This window comes from Cyclopterus lumpus, chromosome 22, assembly GCF_009769545.1.
Source record: "Cyclopterus lumpus isolate fCycLum1 chromosome 22, fCycLum1.pri, whole genome shotgun sequence".
Taxonomy (NCBI): Eukaryota; Metazoa; Chordata; class Actinopteri; order Perciformes; family Cyclopteridae; genus Cyclopterus; species Cyclopterus lumpus.
In genome coordinates this window covers 9,163,283-9,176,845 of record NC_046987.1, presented here as the reverse complement: position 1 = coordinate 9,176,845, position 13,563 = coordinate 9,163,283, and the positions used below count along the sequence as shown (strand labels likewise).

General features: G+C 39.5%; 3 protein-coding genes across 5 annotated transcripts in view; 2 read left to right on the top strand and 1 right to left on the bottom strand.

Moving 5' to 3' along the window:
- Positions 1–11: 11 nt before the first annotated feature.
- Positions 12–3,729, top strand: LOC117751394 (5'-3' exonuclease PLD4). 3 transcript variants are annotated; one of them, XM_034563240.1, is made up of 11 exons: positions 27–104; positions 245–326; positions 421–581; positions 1,017–1,200; positions 1,315–1,435; positions 1,543–1,670; positions 1,763–1,963; positions 2,171–2,310; positions 2,398–2,563; positions 2,653–2,749; positions 2,869–3,729. In XM_034563240.1, the coding sequence occupies exons 2-11, from the start codon at positions 276–278 to the stop codon at positions 3,069–3,071; spliced, it is 1,452 nt and encodes a 483-aa protein (XP_034419131.1). In that variant the 5' UTR covers positions 27–104; positions 245–275; the 3' UTR covers positions 3,072–3,729. The 3 variants fall into 3 exon arrangements, with proteins under 3 accessions (XP_034419132.1, XP_034419130.1, XP_034419131.1); XM_034563239.1 differs by having other exon boundaries at positions 26–104; positions 2,171–2,563; XM_034563241.1 differs by having other exon boundaries at positions 12–326; positions 2,171–2,563.
- Positions 3,730–4,897: 1,168 nt separating this feature from the next.
- On the top strand, positions 4,898–7,239 carry srp14 (signal recognition particle 14). The gene is made up of 5 exons (XM_034563246.1): positions 4,898–5,019; positions 5,765–5,837; positions 5,943–6,055; positions 6,163–6,195; positions 6,349–7,239. Exons 1-5 carry the CDS (start codon positions 4,996–4,998, stop codon positions 6,436–6,438), a joined length of 333 nt encoding a protein of 110 aa, XP_034419137.1. The 5' UTR covers positions 4,898–4,995; the 3' UTR covers positions 6,439–7,239.
- Positions 7,240–7,690: 451 nt separating this feature from the next.
- xgb (x globin) overlaps positions 7,691–13,563 on the bottom strand; it is a 6,251-nt gene continuing 378 nt past the window's right edge. Inside the window, exons 2-5 of the mRNA XM_034563245.1 lie at positions 11,179–11,286; positions 9,734–9,854; positions 9,345–9,425; positions 7,691–7,810 (exon numbers count right to left, since the gene is read on the bottom strand). Coding sequence (XP_034419136.1) covers positions 7,691–7,810; positions 9,345–9,425; positions 9,734–9,854; positions 11,179–11,286 — 430 coding nt within the window. The remainder of the gene's footprint in view (positions 7,811–9,344; positions 9,426–9,733; positions 9,855–11,178; positions 11,287–13,563) is intronic.

Here is a 13,563-nt window from a genome sequence, read left to right as displayed (position 1 = left end):
CGATATACTCGGTAGATGTATCACTTCAGCTCAGTGTGGGGTGAAAGCCGCAGGACGAAGCACGTTAGTTTGGAGCTCTTTGTAGTAAAAAGTATCTGCTTTGTGTAAGTTGCTTTCGCTCTCAATACTTTGGAAACCAATCTTCAGTTGAGGTTTAGGGCATTTAAACTGCAACATTTCTAGTCATTGTGTGGTCAGAATTGTTTTTTATTGTATCTTCGAGACGAATTTCCTGCTTCTGAAGAATAATAGGTGAGGACCATTTGAAAGGAAAAATGTCGTCTACGTATAGCAGGCTTCATGACGGTTATGTTTCAAACAAAGGGGTAAGATATATTTCCCAAGTTATTTCCTCTGGTTTGGTAAGACGCATTGTTCTTCCTCCTGAACTTGTTTTTCTATCTAACTCCATGTTGTTAGAGGTGGACTAGCTGTGTGACATTGGCTATGGTTTTGGGATGCCTCACAGTCCTCGGGGTCCTGCTTGCCATCACGGTGCTGAAAAGACCACCAGCCCCCAAAGACCACGAGACACTTCCTCAGGAAGCTGGGGGGAGCAATTCCTCTACTGACCAGTGCAGGTAATACTCCCTCTGAAAGTGTGTATCGGGTATCAAATCAACTTTCATCTACAGTTTAACATGTTAAATAGGAGCAAATGTGGTCATTATTTAGCCATATATATATTTAATATATTTAACATGTTAAACTGTGGATGAAAGTTGATTTGATACCTGTTAGAGTTTAACATCATTTTATAGCATTATCACCAGGAAATTTGAGACTTAACTGAACAATGACTTTATTAATCGTAATGATTAATGTTTAGACCTATGTAATGGTGTAAGACATATTTCTATCATACAACAGTAAAATAATGAATTACCATGTTCCTTTTATAACTTTATCTTCACCCATTAACTTTAAAGCCCGAGACATTGTTTCTCTAAATTATAACATTCACATGTTCAGTTTCCGAAGAGTTCCCTCAGCAGGCGTCTTTGTTTGTCTCTAAGCATGGCGCTGGTGGAGAGCATCCCTCAACAAGTGAAATACAAAGCCAATGCAACTTATGGGATCCCTCTGGAAGATGTCTGGAAAGATCTTATCTCCATGGCAAAGGTCCAAGTGGAAGTGGCCTCTTTCTACTGGACTTTAACTGGTGAAGACATTAGCGTTAAGTCTCACTCCGACATACCTGTGAGTTAATCACTAAAAAAGAAAGCAACATGAAAACATACACATCAATTCTTTGTTTAATATGTTGTTGTTATTGGGGAAAGCCCTATCATACTGTGAGTCTGTCCTCTCCAGGGAAGGAACATCCTGAAAGAACTTGAAGAATTGCCCTCCAGGAATGTATCTGTCCGAGTGGTGACCAGTGTTCCCACCGTTCCAACAAACTCCACAGATTTAGAGATCTTAAAACAGAAAGGTTTGGAAGCGACTCCCCTGTTCTTGTTCTCTGCAGAACGTTTTGATTTGTGACGCATTGTTTGCACCAACTTCCCTAAATGCAGTTCCCTCTTTGGCTGTCTGTAGGAGTTCAGGTGAGGAAGGTGAACTTTGGACGCTTGACAAGTGGCGTCCTCCACAGCAAGTTCTGGATAGTTGACAGAAAACATGTGTTTATTGGAAGCGCCAACATGGACTGGAGGGCTCTCACACAGGTAATACCTACAATCTATAATTACAGATGCTTATAGGTGTCTTTTTTTTACACCCTAAAGCACCTCCAAATTATTTCATAATTCACTTTTAGGTGAAGGAACTGGGAGTTGTTGTCTACAACTGCTCCAGTCTAGCAAAGGACCTTCATAAGATTTTCCAGTCCTACTGGATAATGGGGCAATCCCACAGCTCCCTACCACAGCCCTGGCCTTCAAATTATGATACGGCCATCAACAAACATCACCCCCTGGTGGTGAGAACCGATAATGTCTCCAGCAGGCTGTACCTCACAGTGAGTTCCTTAGGTTTCATTTCCTTTTTACAGGACAGTTATTCTGATGAATAAAAGGGCTGTCTCTATTTAAACAGAAGTGGCCAGACAGTGTGAGCATTACAGTTTCAACCACCTCTAAACCTCAAACTGTTACCATAGAAGTCAGGTTGTGTGTATTAAATGTTTTTGCTGGTCTTATTATTGAATGTTTGCGTTTAACCCCAGGGTTCTCCACCATCATTCTGTCCTCCATCGAGGACTCAGGACCTAGAGGCTATTGTCTCCATCATCTCAGAGGCCCAACACTATGTCGATGTAGCCGTCATGGAGTACTTCCCCACCACACGCTTTGAAAAGCCTCAGAGGTCGCCCTCAAAAGAAACCATTGGTTTTCCATTGAACTATTTGCCTCTTTGGCCTTATTTCCTCACTTTATTCTTGCACCTGAATAGATACTGGCCTTTCATTGATGACGCCATCAGGACCGCTGCATTCGAGAGAAAGGTGAAGATGCGGATGCTGATCAGCTGTGGGCGGGACTCTGATCCAGCCATGCTGCCATTCCTTAAGTCTCTTGCTTCAATTGACAGCCCTCACCAGGATATCGACATCCAAATAGTAAGACGCAACATTAAATAAATGGATCTGCTGGGGAAAGCCTGCGCCGATCTTTTCCTCTGAATTTTTGCACATCTTTCTCTTTTCAGAAACTGTACATTGTGCCAGTGGGAAACCAGTCTGATATTCCATATAGCAGAGTCAACCACAATAAATACATGGTGACTGATAAAGCAGCATACATTGGTGAGTGACAGATTGTCTTCCGGATTATTATTCCCACACATTTACAGTTGTGTGTGGAGTCGGTTTGTTGCTTATGAAATCGTTAATAATTGACCAGATAATGTTGTGCTGTCCCTTAGGTACCTCCAATTGGTCAGGGGACTACTTTCTGACCACAGCTGGAGTGGGTCTGGTGATTTCCCAGCATGCTCCTCATCCTGTATGGAAGACCAAGGCCCTGCAGGGTCAGCTGAGGGCAGTCTTTGACAGAGACTGGTACTCTGAGTTTGCTGTGGATCTTGCTGACCTGGGTCACCACCCAGATTGTGCATTATCAAGATGACAGAAACCTCTTTATAAAAGTATAATTTAAGTAATATAAATCAAATTCTTTAAAATCAGTGTGTGCTGAAAGTTTTATGAATGAAACCTTGATCTCAATGGATTAAAGTATAACAGATGGAATGTAATCATATGTACTGCACCTATACCTAGATTTATTGAGTTCTCATTCATGTGGTTGGTTTGTAATGTTTAGCTGATTTTTGAATGTATGGGTAATGCATTTACTGTGTAATTATTAAATATATATATATATATATATATATATATATATATATATGTATATATATATAGTTTCTTTTTTTATGAACAACTTGTCCTTATGCAGAATTTATAGGGAAAGCAATTACAAGATTCATAACTGATATTCTAAATATTGTTTTCAATTTTAAGATTTAAGCCTTGCTGATCGCTTGCTGATATTTAAAATAGTTTGTCATATGTAATATCCCAATTCAAAAGTGAACTCAATCAAATGTGTGAATAACCCAATTTTGAAGCTCTTGTATTTGTTGTTTTTTACAACAATGCTCTCTGTGACTTATTGACTTTTACAATTATTTGTTTAACTTTTCTTAGCAAAAATATCTGATCTGTGTATATATACATATATTTTTTTAACTCAACTAAACTGAAATAAAAACAGAAATTTCTTTCTATATGTTTCTTTTATTGTCATGCTTTAACAATCTTGTTGTGATCCTGTTTTTATTTAATATGTTGTAAAAAAAAACAGATTTTTGTAGCTTCTAGGATTGTATATTAATAATTTGTTTGGAGAGAAAAATCTGGATAATATAATGTTAAGAACTCTCAAAATGGTATAGTAAACTTAATTCTAAGGTGTCTTCTTAGTCATAGTTTTGAGGATGATCAACCATGTAGATAAAACCCAAAAGAGTTGTGCAAGGACATCACCTTCAGTACATATGCTGAACTGCTTCAAGTGCGACATTTAGCAACAATAAGAGACCGAGAAAGATTTGTTTTAGTATTATATATTATTTTATGTGCAAAGATGTAATAGAAAAGAACAGATGAGTTTTCTTAACACAATAAAATAGAATGACATGCAAACAACAGTCTGTTCTCAATAGCTAGAGCGATCCAAAGTCTGGGGGCTCTAACAAAAGCATGATAGTCAGATGCCCAAAAGTCTGAAGTGAAAGGATAAAATCCGATAGCTGTCCTATAGCTCAGACACCAATCTAATAGCTCACCTAGATAAGGGTGAGGAGAGGAACCCAGCTCTATTTCAGGAAGGTTCAAATCTGTTTCCACAAGAGTTATATATATAATATAACAAATGTCAATATAACACAATTGCCTTTTTTGACATACTACATTACATACTTTTCTTATGACTTTTTACAATGTACGACAGCATGACTTTTTTCAACATATATGACTTCCTAGTCGACATGTGTCTGTGGACCTTTTCCAACATTTCCAACACATTTTTAGACATAATGTAATATTACTTCTTCTTTTTAAACACCGTACTATAACTTTTTTTGACACACTATACTTTGACATTGTATGACTGTACTTTACGACAACAATACTAACACATTTCAATTCTGACTTTTGGATTATTCAGAAACAGAGCTGCTTTCATTTGGATCAAACAATCTTGACGTGAAAATAGTTAACTTATATGTCTCAATGCTTCCATTAGATATACAGTTTTGTTTCTATATTTTATGTTTAATCAATCAACAAATTATTGGAAAATATGTACAAATGTGTTGCATGTTATCCCCCTCCCAGGCCATAGGGGGCGCAGTCAATGAACCCGTGTTTCCACAGGGAGGCGTGGGGCGGGGCTCCGACTTAAGTTGGACGTAGTACGTGTGCTTTACAGCTTCCACTGTGGTTAGCTAGCGAACGACCAGTAAGCCAACGCTAAAGCTGGAGTTAATATCATGGTGCTGCTTGAAAATGATTCGGTAAGATTACGAGCGCATTGTTAATTAGTTGATGTGTGTACGTTGTTGATCATAAACTATACATGGACGCTGTCTGCATTAGTTCAGCTCGCTAGTTAACAGACAGCTGACGTCAGTCACCAAACTGACCCATTAGCTAGCGTGCTAACATTGGGTTGAAGCTAACGTTTGGTTTCGCTTTAAGCTTCATGCTTTAAGCTGGATAATGTAGTTATTGCTCTTTCTAGCATTTAAATATCCATATGCAGACTTTGGTAACGTAACTTTCTGTATAACTGGACATTATTTCGTACATAGACACCAAAGCTGGACCTAAGTTAGCATTCAGTAACGTATCATAGCACTAAGTTAGCGGTTCCTTAAGCAGACTAAAGTAACGTCAACGTTAAACTAAAGCTAAGCTAATACGTTTCCAGCCAGTCGAGTTAATACATTTTTTTTACTATGTTGACGTTACTTGCCATGTCGTTTCCACAACCTATAACGTTACTCACCTGTCCGATTAGTAGGTGGCGTTACTCCTAGCGAGCTCAATACATATTTAACTGTATCCTTTATGAAGATCTGTTTTGTAGGGCGGGTGTTTAAGACTGCAATAGTTTAGGCGAGGCAAGGTGTCCCTAAATAAACTGTGTATAATCAATCAATGTTAATGGAAATCATTTCATACATGTTGACTCTTCAGCCCCAAACAGTATTCATCATTCGCACAGATTCACCTTTTTGTTCTTGCTCCCGTGTCCAGTTTCTCACAGAGCTCACACAGCTGTTCCAGAAGTGCAGAACATCTGGCAGTGTGGTCATCACATTAAAGAAATGTAAGCGCCTCTTTAGTTTCATTCAAGTTTAACCTGTAAATATTGCTTCAAGTTTCCCCTTTCATTTTGTAAGCCACTGGAATGGGATGTATTTCTTGTTTCCAGATGACGGGAGGACCAAGCCAGCACCCCGAAAGGGCCACACAGAGTCATTTGAACCAGCAGACAACAAATGTCTCATCAGAGCTTCTGATGGCAAGAAGAAAATTAGCACGGTGGTGAGCTTACCGTTTCCCCAATTTGTTTGTTTGATCGAATCGATCTCAGCATTAACAGTTTGTGAAAAACAGCAAAATATCTGACTTTTAATTTCTTGATTTTCCAGGTCAGCACCAAAGAAGTAATCAAGTTTCAAATGGTAGGTTGAGCTAATTTTGTTTTAATTTCAGTGGCTTTCTGAAGCTATTGCCCTTGGTCACTGTATGCCGATTGGGTCCCCTTGATATTATTAAAATGATCTTATATTTCAGAGCTGTGAGACTTAATCATGAACTTAAACACCTCTTCACAGGCATACTCCAATCTTCTTAGAGCTCACATGGATGGACTTAAGAAGAAGGATAAGAAAAGCAAAAGCAAGAAAACCAAAGCCACCCAATGAGAAACGGACTCTGTAACATAACCATGGGTACCTAAACATAATAACCATGGCTACCTAAACTGGACTGTACAATCCTAGGGAACGACAAAGGCCTTCACATGGTCTGTCGCCGCACCCCGCTTTTCGATCCATTCACCTGAGGCCTCAGAATCGCTGTTCATCCACCCGGCTTTGATATTGTGCCATTGTTTGCATGGTATTGTCCCATCCCTGGCAGTTCGGTGCCATTGGAAGTCTGGAACCGACAACCTGAGGATTTCTCATAACTCGTACAGGACGAATCAAGTCAACTTAACTGGATCTCCACCATTCCTGCTCTGGAACCAGTTCATCAACAGTTGTGTCATCTCTGGAGCCAAATCCATGGAGCCCAATTATTACCTGCCGTTCATACTATTTAATTGTTAAAAGTCCATATTTATGTTGTATTTACGGCTGAGCTGTGCTGCCATGTTTCAATTTGACCTTGTCTCAAGAAGAATTAATTGAAGTTTCTTTCTTTTTTTTTTACCTAATTGAATATGCAATGAATTTACTGCACACTTGTCCTTCAAACAAAGAGCTAAAGCAGAGCAGATTTCATGTATTTTTTTTTAAAACCAGTTTTACTGTAGCCAACTTCATTTTGAAGATAAAAGTGTACTTTATTCAATAATTATATTTTACCACCTGAAGCACAATGAATATGAATAATTTAGATTCATACCAAGCATAATATCGGCCATCTTAAATTGTTGAACCTGAACAAAATGTGTATTTTCAGTTAATGTGGGTCATTTAAATGTCAAATCTGAATCATGACATGACAAAACGTTTTTTTTTCATTTTATTCAAAGGCATGTTTAAGTTATGGTTACAGAGACAATATGTTGTATGTATGTAAGTTCTGTTAATCACAATTACAAGGCAGGTTTACTACAGCTGAGATATATATATATATATATATATATATATATATATATATATATATATATATATATATATATATATATATATATATTTTAGTCAGCCATGTGTATCATGCTCCCAGGCCCTGATCTCATGGAAGAGGACTGCAGCAGAAGGTTAAGTTGAGAAATAAAGTGCTCTGGTGAAAGTCACTGCAAGTTTATTTTTGATTAAGTGGCAAACAATGACTGCGTTAAACACGAGTGTTGTAAAAAAGGAGACTGTAAATACACTATATACATTAACACCTTTCTGTGCTGTACGGGTAAAAACAGTCCAACTTGTGATTGAAAGAAGAAGCACCTCAAAGCGCTGTGTTCCTCTTGTCCGGCCTTTCCTTTGGGGAGAGTGTGAGGTAGTGCTGTCTGTCGCTCTCCTCCTGGTATCCCTGCTTCATTAGGCTGCTCACAAACTGAAACAGGGTCTGGATCACAAAAGATACTTATTGAACTGGGTCCCCATGGGTGAAGGACATTCATTCTTTCGACGAGGTATTACATTGGGTGGAGGGGAAGTATATGCTGACAACATTCCTGCACTTTCACCATCTTATGTATGTCCTGTGCTTGATTATCTAACCAGGGCCTTAGAAATAGTTAGTTGTTAGTAATTGTCTGTGAATTAGTGCAAAACTGCTATTAAATATTGTTTCCACAATACGCACCAAAGTTGGAGGATTTGTAGAAGGATACGTGTAGCTCAGTTCTGAAATAAAATGATTTTTTTTGTTCGGTGTTCACATGTGAAACATTTGAATTACTAGTTACTTAAAGAGAATGTGAGGGAACAAGATCTGTATTGGATTAAATTTAAGGCTTTTAGCAGTTCTTATTAGTGTATAATTTACTGGATAATTTTTACATCAATATCAATCATTTGAATTACTTGATGTACATATAATATTGTATATGTGCTATAATTCTTTATATTTGATAATTAATAGTGTCTCGTAATCCCAAGTAGGACGAGCCAAAAGTTTGGCAAGAAAATAAAATTAAAACGGACTCAATTAAACTACCAGAGGGCTATATATCATTAATTGAAGCAGAAAGTTGTGCAGAGTTGTAAACTGAAATTAAATGTTAAATATGAATGTAATTATATAAAGATATAACATAAAACTAAAGACACGCTACTTCTAAAAGAAAATTGTGACGCCGATGCCCTCCATGAAGCTCGACACTAAAACTAAGTTCACTGAAGGAAAGAGATGTCTATTGTATAAACACTGAGCAGGAACAACGTTGTCTCTGTATTAATAACACAAGCGATCTTGAAGTGACATAACATGATGTGACAGAGCCCATGTGCTCATGTCTGGTTCAGTAACTTCCTCATCAGTCAACATGGTTCCTTTCTGACATGTCATACGGCTCATTAAAGAGACGGGAAGAAGAACCATGACGCTGATGCAGGCCGGACACAAACTGACTGGTTGCACACATCAAGCCTGCTCCACCACCACACTCCATCCCGTCGGCTCCGCTCTTCTGATGCCGATCTCCTGTCCATCCCACATAGGACCAAGCACCGGACATGGGGGGACAGAGCCTTCTCCATAGCTGCCCCCTCCCTCTGGAACTCTCGCCCCAAACTCATCCAAGACTGCACTGATCTTTCCTCATTCAAATTGCAAATCAAAACCCACCTGTTCAGAACTGCTTTTAATGTGTGATTGTTTGTTTTTGTTTTTGTTTTCTTATCAGGGTCCGAGCGACTCAGAAAGTCCCTATTTATTTGTTTTATTTGTTTTACCTGTATTTTAGCTATTCTTATTTATTTATTTTTAGCTTTTAGGATGTTTTAATTATGTGAAGTGTCTTTGAGTATTATGAAAAGCGCTATATAAATTAAATGCATTATTATTATTATTATTAAGCCTATTTCACATGGCCTTTACCCAGACTGAGTGGCTGTGAAGGCCTCTCATTTAACACTTGCATAAAGGTCACTCTTACCTTCCATGCCTCCTCGAGCTCAACTGTCCACCTCTCCTTCAGGATGGGCTGCACGGCACAGATGAATTCTGCTCCAACGTACTGTAAAGAAAATGATGGGAGATACTTCACTGATATGCTTACGTTACGCTGTGGTAACTAGGGCGATATCCAGTTTGTGTGTCACTCCATTGTTATTATTGTTAATTTCAAGAGTGAGTGTGTGTACATTTTGCAGTTTTGGGTCAATACATTCAGCCGCTTCAGTTTAGATTTAGTCTCAGAATAATGGTGAGTCAGATAAAAGAGCTACTGTATGAGTTGAAATTAGAATGTGTGTAGTCCTCTGTAATCGAAGCAGCATCACAAAAACACACTGTGCTATGCGCCGTTGGGAACATGTTTCTTACACTGTAGTACTGAGGTGGGGCGTTGTAATGATAATGGCTTTTCCCCAACTCCACAGCCAGAGCTTCCAGTCTCTCCAGCTGGTCCAGTCTAGCCACGCTTTTCTCAATAAAAGACATAACCCTAAAAGAGATGGAGAAAAAAACGACACCCCGTCTGACTGTTGCACCCGTTAATGTTGAATTAGCAGTGGACAACTATCAACTAAAACAACACCACTGTACATAAGTGTTGAAAGACTGCATGGTTTCATAAACTCATATGCCAAGATAGATAAACGCAACTGATTGCATATCATTTCAATCTAGCTCATACCTGATGATTCCAAATTGCTGCATCCTCCTGAAAACACATTTTATTTCCCCCTCACAAAACACCACAGGATCAATTTCCTTTGTTTATTTTGAAGGTGTGTCTGCTGTCACCGCAGAGAAAGTGTGTGAAGATGAATATAGAACAATAGGTTGGAGTTGGAGTTGGTGTAGCTCTCTCTTCCCTCTGTCTCGCTACCACCATGGATATGTATGTCCCCGAGTGCGGATGAAGGTGCCATTTGACCTTATCACTGAATTTGAGAGCAGCCGGTTCATGCTGGGATGCGTAACACATTTGTCTGTGTGCCGCTGCTGCAATGCCGTGCTCCTGTACTTTCAGGTTCTCAGGAAATAATTGGCTGCTCTGGCCTCGTGCATATAGAGCAACACACCTGATGCTCCTTGGAAACAACAGACACGTGGCTGTAAGAGATGCTACAAGCTCTGTCTGCAGCAGAGTGCTAAGCAGCGTTATAATGAGGCATTTTGCCCTGTCACTTATCTTATGATTTGTGTCTTGCACTGCATTGCGTGTACATTTGATCACGTATTGTTAAAAAAAGATGAGTCCGGTGATATTCTGAATTTTTCCCATAAAAAGACCAAAACAACTATGCATTGATTCCAGTATTGAGTATTGCCAAACCGGATATTTCTCGGTACTGTGTAGCTCCCTTGTTTTCCAAAAGCTACACAACATTTAAAAAAAGGATAAGCCATTGTTGCAATAGGTAGCATATTCCTTCAATAACGGTCGTTGTAGTTATATTTTGAGTCAGTCGCACGTACACCGTCCTGCCGCCACAAATACTCACTAGAGCAGTGATTCCCAACCAGGTACTTGTACCCCAGTGGGTACTTCTCCTAAGCGGTACCTGAAATATTTGTGGAGTGGCTCTGATGATTTGAAAAAGCGGAAATTGTTTTGGTAAGAGTATACACGTATTAGGATTACAAATTGGTGAAATCTTACAAGGTTGGTAATCACTGCACAAGAGCACCAAATGTGTCTTTTACTGGATGTCGGTCTGCTCTCCTGCCCAGTGCTCTGCTCTGCTAAGGTTGTTCTGTTTCTTCATCTTTGCTGTGGATGATGCTGATGTGTTGCTGTGTTATGATAAGTGCAGACTGACCGTAGGCCGTGGGCCCTGAGCTCCCGGCTGGTCCGCAACCTCTCCAGGTCCTCCACGTCTCGGAACAGGAAGAAGACATCCTTGCATTCAGGATGAGTCTCAAACAACCTGTTACCAAGACAACAACAGTGCACGTTTCTGAGAGCCGCCTGTCATATTAATTCCCAGATCAAAACAAACCTCCCCCTTAGTTTCCTCACTAACGTGACATAACTCTATTCACAGTGCTAAGTGGGAATTTGCAATTTTCAGCTCATCAACTTTCCGTTAATGAGTTTGGAGGCTTCCAACTCCTCCTTCAGTCATCCGTTTGTGACTTTCTGATCTTACTGTGTTTCTTCTCACTGCCCTTCTCTCTGTTTTGTTGTTTGTTTCACTCCCAACAGCTGCGATCAGTAACAGGGCATGGTGGATCAGTGAGTTTGTTAGCCAGGCCAATTCCTACCCTCATTTCCACCCAGAGTTGTGATGAGCCACCCTGCCCCCGTAAGAGCTGGAGTCCCCATTAAATGGAGCCACTGATCTTGATAGAGTTTTGCTTTTCTTTTTTAACCTCAGTTAATTCCCTCGTCCAAAGACTTTATGCATCCTGCCATCCAATCAGTGGGCCTCCCCTCTCCAGCTGAGGTACCTGTGAATAGTCATGCTGACAGAATACACAGCTGGATACACAGTTGGATGTGAGTTTTGTTGCGCTCACAATGAGATGCAATGTGATGCTCTGGTTTTATGAAATGAAGCTGTGTGAACGAAAGGAAAACAAGATAAGTATGTCAGAAAACATGAGCACTTGTGGGCGTGGCAGGTCAAACTGAAGCTTATTCTATTTTCATTTTTATTCATGGTCTCCAGCGCTGCTAGTGAGAGAGGAAAAAAACAATGTCTAAACCTCATGAATAAGCACATTAGATGTCTAATACCTGTGATAAACTGATTAATAGATTTGGTGGGAGAGGTGTTAGAATTGTGATGGTGAAAAACACAAGTAGCTCTGCGCCCTTTGAACCACAGAAAGATAGAATATTGACAAAACAAAATGTCGCTGAGTGTCTACCATACATGGATGTTTTTGAGGGACTTGTCTACTATAGTACATCGTTTTCATTTTCTACCTGTTTTATATTTGTGCAACTCCATAGTTTCAAAGTATAATCTAACTATGTTACAACTGGTAGTGCAGACAATTTAAATGGAAAGAGCCTGTGCTAGTTACATTAAATGAGAAATATTCTGTCTCTATTCATGTGAAAGTATTTAAGAATTCACGCTTGATTGAATGCCATAAACTCATTGTGTAATTCTATAATGTTTGCACTCCAGTGGCTTGAAAATGTGCTTTCTCACAATGCATACCTCCTGCTCATGAAGTTTCTTTCCACTGCTTATACAGCATGGTATGGTCTCTTGCGGCGCACATGCAAGTATACCGTTCATCCGCAGACAATGCAACACTATATAGAATTTTAATTGCCGCTGTTCAGAGGTTAACTATTTTGCCACTGATGAATAGGTCTCATCTAAGTTTTAAGAGTATCTTATTTAGTTTAAATTAAGGGAACATCCCTTTGCCAGAGAAGAAAATCTGTTAAATTAAGAGTAAGATCACAATGACAAATGGGTGATTCTGTTATTTTCTGTTTTGCTGTAACAATTACTGTTCAGTCACCCTCGGGTGACCCTGAGCCACAAGTGGCACATGCATTTCCAGACTAACACCCTAAGGTCAGTCTCATCAACTGTTAAAGTCACCCAGGGGACACAGGGCATGAATTGGGCTTCTAGCCATACGCCACGTATTCTCTTTACTATAAAGGCTGCAGCCTGAATGCCCGCCACTCTTTATCACTACACACTACACTCATTCGTTTTATTTGCCTGTCATAGGTCAGAGAAGTTTTCCCGGATGCAGGTCGTCATCCTAATTGATTAAATGCATTTTCCTAATGGCTCAAGCCTTTAATTGTATAGCACTATAGGCCCGTGGCTGTGTATCATTATGTAATGTTGTTAAGATGTGATATGGAGTGATAAGAGGGGAGGAGGGGTATAATGCTCTGAGCTCCAAATGAAAAGCTGTGGGACAGAGGGAAAAACAGAGGTGGTGGAGGTGGAGAGGAGCTCGATGTTCACTTCCCGTCTTGTATGAAAAGGTCAGGCGTCATGTCATCATCGAAACGGGACAGAAGACCTTCTGAGCACCTTTCACGAAGCTGTCTGAAATGGTCAAACTGATAGGTTGCTCTTCTGCTGTGCGTTATGATACGATTATGAGCCTTTTAGACACACATAATATGGAAAATGACATTTTTTGTTGGACCTGTTGCATGTCTTTTGAATGCAAAATCCCCAAGAATTAGGCTACATTTATCAAATTCAAATGATCAA

Coding starts and splice junctions, on each gene's coding strand:
- srp14 (XM_034563246.1), top strand. CDS start 4,996: ATGGTGCTGCTTGAAAATGATTCG. Junction 5,020..5,764: donor TGCTGCTTGAAAATGATTCG/GTAAGATTACGA, acceptor TCCCGTGTCCAG/TTTCTCACAGAGCTCACACA. Junction 5,838..5,942: donor GGTCATCACATTAAAGAAAT/GTAAGCGCCTCT, acceptor TCTTGTTTCCAG/ATGACGGGAGGACCAAGCCA.
- LOC117751394 (XM_034563241.1), top strand. CDS start 276: ATGTCGTCTACGTATAGCAGGCTTCATGACGGTTATGTTTCAAACAAA. Junction 1,201..1,314: donor AGTCTCACTCCGACATACCT/GTGAGTTAATCA, acceptor TGTCCTCTCCAG/GGAAGGAACATCCTGAAAGA. Junction 2,564..2,652: donor AGGATATCGACATCCAAATA/GTAAGACGCAAC, acceptor TTCTCTTTTCAG/AAACTGTACATTGTGCCAGT.